This window comes from Suricata suricatta, chromosome 2 (assembly GCF_006229205.1).
Source record: "Suricata suricatta isolate VVHF042 chromosome 2, meerkat_22Aug2017_6uvM2_HiC, whole genome shotgun sequence".
NCBI lineage: Eukaryota > Metazoa > Chordata > Mammalia > Carnivora > Herpestidae > Suricata > Suricata suricatta.
Window position 1 is genome coordinate 65,060,764 of NC_043701.1, and position 8,432 is coordinate 65,069,195.

Here is an 8,432-nt window from a genome sequence, read left to right on the forward strand (position 1 = left end):
GGGGGGAAAAGAGGTGGTGGTGATGGTGGAGGGCACTTAAGGGGAAGAGCACTGGGTGTTGTATGGAAAACAATTTGACAATAAAATATTATGGAGAAAAAAAAGAGAAAAACAAAAACAAAAACAAAAAAAAAGAAAACTTAAGAGTTCGAAAACAACACAAAATGATAATCACCTTGTTAGCTTTCGACAAGAGGAAGCGGTGCTGTGCCTTACAACACAGGGCACATCCTGCAATACTCATTACTCAATTCTTTGTGAAGCTTCCTATTTTGGCTTTATCTTTTAACCCTCAGACAAAGTGTAAATAATAGAGGAGCTCAGTGTTCACTAGTCTTTTGCTTTTCTGTGTCAAAGCTCAGTACATATTTTCTCCCTTCTAGAAAGCCCCATAAAACCATGTCCTCTTAAGATTCCTACGGCATAGCATGGTATTGCCTCGACTCAGGGTCTCAGCATCTAACCTTCCAAACGGGCTGCCTCCCTGCACCATTTGCCCTGGGAATGGTGCCTGCCAGAAATGTGCAGCTCATGGGTTACCTTGTTTCTGCAGCCCATGCTAGGGTAGCACCCTTTTCAGTTACATTTATTTTTACATTTATCTCTGTGATTCTCTGATTAATTTCTATCTTGCTTATCAGTTTCTGAGTGGCCCTGAGGCTAGAAACCTGGTCTGGTTTTGCTCACCAATGACTCTGTCGCCTGCCCACAGCAAAGGGAGCTGACTCATAGCCACTAAATTGTCTCCTTGCGTTCAAATTCACACCCTTTTTTAAACGTTCCTCTCATTGTCACCAACATCTTTACAAGCTCAGATAACTCCTCAATGCAAAAAATATGTAATGGTTTTCCAATAATTATAGGTTAAAATCTAAATTCCAGGCTTCAAGCTGCTTATAAAGCCGTTATCTACCTTGCTACCAACATTGCTTTTTCTTTAGGCTTTTTTACCTTCCCTGATATGAGACAGAGCTAGTTACTTCCTGCCTTGATTTCTCTTTGTATTGTAAATTACTTGCCTCTTTATAAATTCTGATCTTGTTTTATGATATAACTCAGTAAGTATTTGCTTAATTAGGTATTAGGGAGATTTACGTCTCTAGAATTACTATACTAGATAGCTATATTCCTTTTACACCAGGAATTTAAAATGTTTTACAAACGTTTTTTTGGTTATATCATGTAAACTGAGGATATATTTTATTCTCTTGCTTTCTTTATGGTTGTCAATCATATCACCAGCAGCATGGTAATATTAATGTAATGGGCTTTGCAATCCTACGTTAATGAATCCTTCAATATTTGTTTTCTCTGTTAAACTTTGCCACCTGCTTAAGCCCTTTCCAACCTGTTATTTATTAGATTAATTAGTGTTGTAGTTTTAAATTCACATGAGACTTTTGTATTTGTCTCTGTTGTGTTTTCTTACTTCCCTACTCACTCTCCCTTTTCTAAAGGTCAAAGTTTGTCTGATAATGTGTATCAGAACTCTGTTATAGTGTCTTTTAGTTGTTTCCCTGGGTTTAATGTTTTACCTGCTTTAAAATATTTGGAATGTTTTGAAGATAATAGAGACTGAAAACTTTAGCCGACTGAGAAATCTGTACAAATTCAGCATAGTGCCCTTCTTTTGTTGCCTTACCATATTTAAAGTGCAGTGCTTTGAGAAGATTGCCTGAAATTAAGTTCATATATATATATGAGAGAGAGAGAGAGAGAGAGAGAGAGAGAGAGAGAGAGAGAAAGCTGCACGAGCTGGGGAGGGGCAGAGAGAGAGAGGGAGACAAAACAGGCTCTAGGCTCTGAGCTGTCAGGGCAGAGCCCAATGCAGGGCTGGAACTCAGAATGACACGATCATGACCTGGGCTGAAGTCAGACGCTTAACTGACTGAGCCACCCAGGCGCCCCTGAAATTAAGTTTTTACAGTCAGTGCCATCTTGAGTATAAAAATTCCAAGAGCCTCCAAATATATATTTTAAGCAAATATATGTACTACACTGTGCACAAATATGATAGCAGACAATGGAAACATTCCCTATTTTTATACTGCAGGGACGGTCTGCATAGCTGTGGCACATCTTTGCAAAGGGTGGCCCGCAGTTCTGCACTGGCCTGCGGGCTATCTCTGCATGTTGTTATGGAGTCCTTTGGCTATATTATTAAGTCTAGGGGTCTAGGTTTTGCTTCAAAATAATGTGGAGAGTGGAGGGGTAAGTGGAAGGGTTTGGGTAAAACAAAAATTGCTCAGGAATCGATACTTATTGAAGCTGGTTGATGGGCACTCGAGGATTCATTATATTGTTTTTGTTTGAAATATTCTGTTACTTTCGTTTTTATTTGCAATATTTTTTTAAAGGAAAAGCTAAAATTCACAGGTATGGTATACTGTTCTGAAGGAGATACTTTTCTGGATAGTCATTAACATTTTTCACTCATGAAATGATTGAATGTACATATTTTTGCTTATACACACATCTAGGTTATATAGGCAAACCTTTTTATTTCTTTATAACCAAACCTTTCTATTTAAACCTTGAATATTTAAACAATAAACTGATTAATTGCCAAAATTAAAGCGTTGTGATGCCTTAATAACCACACGTTCTTTTAAAACACTGCTTTATGGCACTGAAAAAAAAGTATGTGTGTATTAAAGGGCCCTGCACTTGGTTTGCTGGTCTAGTGTCACCACGTTGATATCCTTAATTTTATTCTTGACCTTCTGTTTTGCAAGTGAAGTCTAATGAGACAACTGAGCACACACAGTAGCAGCAGAGACAGTCAAGGTGGTGGCATCAGCCTGAGCTGTGGCCGTAGCAGGCAGTACAAGCATCAAGCAATTAGCCTGTCACGCAGGTGCACAGGGGCGTGCCTCAGGCAGTGTGGGCCACCACAGTATGTGAATGTTTACTTCCCCAGAGAAAATTTGAATTAACCTTGTGTTATATTTTAAGAGCAAAAATTATATTTATTTACCCAATGAGTAAGCAATTGAGTGCCAACTCAAATAAAATTAAGTCTCTGCTCTCAGCTTACATTCTAGTCATATCCTTTTTCTCCAATTAATGCAACAATAGCCTACTTTTAAAAATTAGAATTATTGATCTGAGGGGCACCTGGGTGGCTAAGTCGGTTAAGCTTCCAACTTCAACTCAGGTCATGATCTCACCATTCTTGAGTTTGAGCTTCATGTCAAGCTCTGTGCTGGAAGCTCAGAGCCTGAAACTTGCTTCAGATTCTGTGCCTCCCTCTCTCTCTGCCCCTCCCCTGCTCACATTTTGTCTCTCGCTGTGTCTCAAAATAAGTGAACATTTTTTTAATTAAAAAAAAAGAATTCTTGATTTGAGTGTAGCAATGGAGTGTATCTTTACAACAAAGCAGTCTTTATAATAATTTATCCATAGCCAACTTTCCTGACCTATAATTTCATTGGAGGCTAGCTTACTCCAGTTGACTTTTGCTTGCTTTTATTATTTTCCACTCATTTTACTTCATAAGTGATGTCAACCCTGAATAGCTGAATATGGAATGATTTTATTTTAGAATTGTGAAAAATGGAAGACAGTACTACAGACACAGAACCAGAAGAGGAAGGGGAGAAAGATGAAAAGGATCAAGAGGGTCCCATTTATGCCGTAGCACCTACAATTAACATACAAGATGAACGGCTTGTTGATTTATCTACAACTCCAGCTTTCATTTGTCTGCATGAGGTATGTTTCTCTTTATGTATTACTATACTAAGACCTGAATCATTATCTACTTAAAATTCAGATGAAGCTAATATTATTATCAAAAAAGTTTATTATATGTAACCTGTAGGCAATATGTATCATTTGAAGCACCTTAAAATAAAATAATCCCCACCTTCTCTTCCAAAGTCCCATCATACAATCCTGGATAAACATACAATGACATAGATTCTGACACTTTTATAGCATAATAAATATTTGCATATGCGTGCTCAGTTAATTACATTCCGTGGGTTGGTAAATGAAATAAAAGAGGAAATGTCTTTCATTATTGAATATACTACATTTACTTCCATAAAATGAAGATAAAAGATCTTGACAGTCAATGATAGAAAAAAACACATTTACCTAACTAAAGGTAGCTAGAGCAGTAGGGCATTAAAATCCGCTCCTTCCTATTAGCAGAGAAGTAAAGGGATTTCTGTCTGATTTTTGTCTTATTTTCTAATTTTTAAAAAACAGGATAAACATTTAGGAAATGTTCATATATGAGGAAAGTTTTTTTTTAAATAGTAACTGACTACATATGCAACTGTTACCTTGTCATGCTTGAGAACTATACTTTAGAAAGTATTTTACAGAACATGTGAACTCTGAGCTATTAACTTTATGTGAATATAACTGAGTAAAACATCTAAGTAAGTTGATAGTCCTAATAAAAATAAGCTTAGAAGGTCTTAGAACAAAATCAGAATTTATTTAAAACCAAGAAGCAAAACCAAATCCCCACCCAAATGTTTGTTGGCATAAATATTAGAAAAAATAGCTGCCACTACTGTTGAGTTTTTATTTTATATATACAAATGTCCTATCGGGAACACATGATGTCAACTTGTCCCATTACTGGTGATATTAATTTTATCACTTGGTTAAGGCGGTGACTTCCATCAGTTTTCTCCTCGGTAAAGTTGTTGTTTTTCTGTTTAAAATTAATAAATACCTATGGGGAGATACTCTGAGACTATTTAAGTATCCTCCTCCTCCTAAAATTTTCACCTACTAGTTTTACATCTCTTGATGACAGTTGCCCAAATCAGTTATTATTATGATAGTTGCCAACTGATGATTGTCTAATTCCATTATCCCTTCTACATTTATTAGTTGGCTTCCAACTGTAAGGAAGAACCTTTTCTTTCTATCTACCTTTCCCCTATCTCTGTCTCTCTCTCTCTATCCTTCTATCTAGACCTATGAGTTCTTTTTCGATTCAGTAGGTTATAATCCATTACTGTCATTATTCATTTTGATATTTGAGTTGTCCCAGGTTTGGCCAGTGTACACCTCTTCAAGAAGGCTCACTTGTCCTTTTGATATGACCCTATGATTCTTTGTGTAGTTCTTTACTTTCAGTCCTAAGAATATGTTCCAGGCTCATCTTGCATTTTCTTTGCTCTAACCCTGGATTCAGCCACTTCTCAAAGATCACTGGTTCCTTTTAGTGGGGAAAGTTATATGTGCAAACTAAGATCTCAGAGCTGGGTATGTTCATTGCTACTGGTCTGTCACTGCTTCAAAGTCCTCTCAGCAGACGGAGCTAGGCAGTGGATGCACGAATGTATTTATCCACAAACATATCTATTTCTGTATCCATATTTACCTATTAAAAACCATGAATCCACATCTCTAGTCTTAATACTTTTAAGTGACCAGGATTCTCTCTTTCTGCTAAAATCCATCATATGTCCAACTTTTTGCAATAGAATTTCCACTTTTATACCACTACCCTTAATAATTCTATCAAATAAAAAATAAGGCTAAACTAGAGTTTATTTCTACCAAAAGTTATGCTAATAATAAAAATTATGGTCTAATTTTAAAGGCACAGATAAAGAAGCATGAAAGATTTGTTTTGTACAGTCAAAGGAGAACTTAGGACAACCTCTCCTGCATCTTGATCTGCAATATAACAATTTATTAAATATCTCAAGAATCTATCAGGATACATGTATGCATAAATTATAGTTATTAATCATTGGATATGACCAGCCCCTGCTAAGGTAGATACCTCATATTATAACGTCAAAGGACTGTCTTACCTACCCTTTGAGTGGTGAAAAATGACATCAGTAATTAAATCAGTAATTTCACTGCATGACACCTGTTCCTTGGGCCAGAACAGCCTTGCAGAATGGTTATTAGTTTCAAACAACTTTATTTCCATAAGAAATTTGTACCATAAAAATTGTAGTTAAATTTAAATGTTTTTCAAGAATGAAAATGATTCCTATTTCCTTCATACATGAATTAATCAAGTAACTGGTTACAAAGATGAAAATAAAAGATCCCCACCCTCAAGGAACTTACAGTCAACATAGTTTTAAGTATATAATTTAATTCCCATAAGGATTTGATAAAGAAGAGGAATTTTAAGATATTATTTTTATCTTAAAGTTCTGAAAGGCTGACACTTGCTGGGTTGGACAGCTGGACAGATGCAGAACGACAGAAGGAACACTGTCTCCAGTGTCCTACCTTAGCGCACATCTCCTCTGACATTCTTCACTTGACATTCATACATTTAAACACTACTCTTTTAGGACTTTACAAATTGACTTTTCAAGTAAACTGTATATTAAAAGAAAAAATAAAGATAAACATTTAATATTCTATTTAAATATTTCTCCTTAGCTTCCTTATCCTATTCTCAATTATCACACTTTATTAATAGCTGTGCACAGAGGATATGCATTTAAAAAACTACTAAATTTCTTTTTTTTAATCTTTCCTTAAGTCTTGTTATTGTTGGCCTGTTTTTCACTTTTCCTTTAGACATCCAGGCAACCTTGCAAGAATAATTTTTCAGGATCTTTTTTGGCTGTCAAGAAACTTTAAACAGACTGATAATTTTTAAAAAATACAGATAGGTTCCATGTTTCCCATAAAATTTTTGGTTTTTGTTTTAGTCTGACAGTCAGGTGGAAATTTTAAAATCTTTCCAGTATGGAAAAAGACTTTGGGATGTGTCTGGAATGCACTTAAACATTTGGGGTATTGACATGGCTAACATCTATTTACAAAGACTAAAGGTTTATATGAGGATCATAATAATACAAGCCACATTCCACTTTGCAAAGTAAATTAACACCCTTAAATTCAGTCAGCAAAATTGTACGCTGCAGGAGTCCAGGGACCGAGAAAAGAAAGTTCCATGTCAAGGGATCCTTATCTTGGCACTTTTATTTATTTTTTATTAAAAATTTTAAATGTGTATTTTATTTTAGAGAAAGAGAGAGAAAGTGTGTAAGTGAGAGATGGACAGAGAGAGGGAGACACAGAATTTGAAGCAGGCTCCAGGCTATGAGCTGTCAGCACAGAGCCCAACGCGGGCTTGAACTCATGAACCATGAGATCATGACCTGAGTCAAAGTCAGTTAACTGACTAAGATGTTGCTTTTTAAAATAAGGATTAGGAAGAAATACTTAATGGCATAGTTTTTCTCCTTTGAGAAAGTTGAGAGATAAAGTTAGTTGGTTTTTTTTAAAGCTTGGGGCTCTCAGTAGAGAATATGCATCTTGTGAAACAGTACCTTCAGTAACCCAAGAACTATTTGAATATACATTTGACCTTGAAAAACATGGGGATTAGGGATGTCAATCCCCCTGCACAGTTGAAAATCTACATATAACTTTGGCTTTCCCAAAACTTAACTACTAATAGCCTACTGTTGGCCTTACAATGACATAAATAGTTCATGAATACATATTTTGCATGTTATATGTATTATACACTGTATTCTTACAATAAAGTAAACTAGAGAAAAAGAACGTTATTAGGAAAATCATAAGGAAGAGAAAATACATTACAGGTACTGTACTATGTTTATTGGAAAAACTCCACATGTTAGTGGACCCACACAGTTCAAACTGGTGTTGTAGCATGTGACAGGATTTCTTCCCATTTTAAGACTGAATAATATTCCATTGTATGTATATACCACATTTTGTTTATCCATTCATCTGTCTATGGACACTTGGGTTATTTTCACCTCTTGGCTATTGTGAATAATGTTACTATGAACAGATGTACAAATACCTCTTCAAGATGCTTGTTTTCAATCCTTTTGAATATATACCTATAAGTAGGATTGCCGGTTCACAAATCTGTGTTTTCTGAAATCTTGTTTTCACTGCTAAATTGCTCTCTATAGAGGTTGTAATAAGTTATATTCCCGGAAACAATAAATGAATGTGTCTTTACTCACACCGGCACTGTGCACCATCTAACTTTTTGATCTTTGTCACTCTGTGGGAGGGAAAGTTTACCTCATCATAGTTTTCATTCACATTTACCTTCAAATGAGTGGAGTGGCGCTTCTTTTCATATGTTTAAGACTGTTTTATTTTGTTTATGTTTATTTATTTATTTTGAGATAGAGAGAGAACCAGCAGGGGAGGGGCTGAGAGAGAGGGAGACAGAGAATCTGAAGCAGGCTCTGTACTGAAAGCAGCAAGCCCAATATGGGGCTTGAACTCACAAACCGGGAGGTCACGACCTGAGCCAAAGTCAGATGCTTAACAGACTGAGCCACCCAGGCGCCCCTAGACAATGTTAAAATGTAGTATATTAATAGGAAAATGTCATGTATAGGAAGGGCAACAGATCAGGAGATGATTGCCATTGAAATGGTAGTTTATTACTCACAGTTCCTAAGAAAAGGGAGCATGCCATGAAAAGATGG

The 8,432-nt window shown here is 36.0% G+C and overlaps 1 protein-coding gene across 1 annotated transcript in view; it reads left to right on the forward strand.

The window, feature by feature from the left end:
- The window catches only part of CCDC146 (coiled-coil domain containing 146), a 111,421-nt gene that overhangs the window by 14,407 nt on the left and 88,582 nt on the right, over positions 1-8,432 (forward strand). The window contains exon 2 of the mRNA XM_029927881.1: positions 3,545-3,714. Within this exon, the coding sequence (XP_029783741.1) occupies positions 3,556-3,714 (159 nt within the window). The 5' untranslated portion in view covers positions 3,545-3,555. The remainder of the gene's footprint in view (positions 1-3,544; positions 3,715-8,432) is intronic.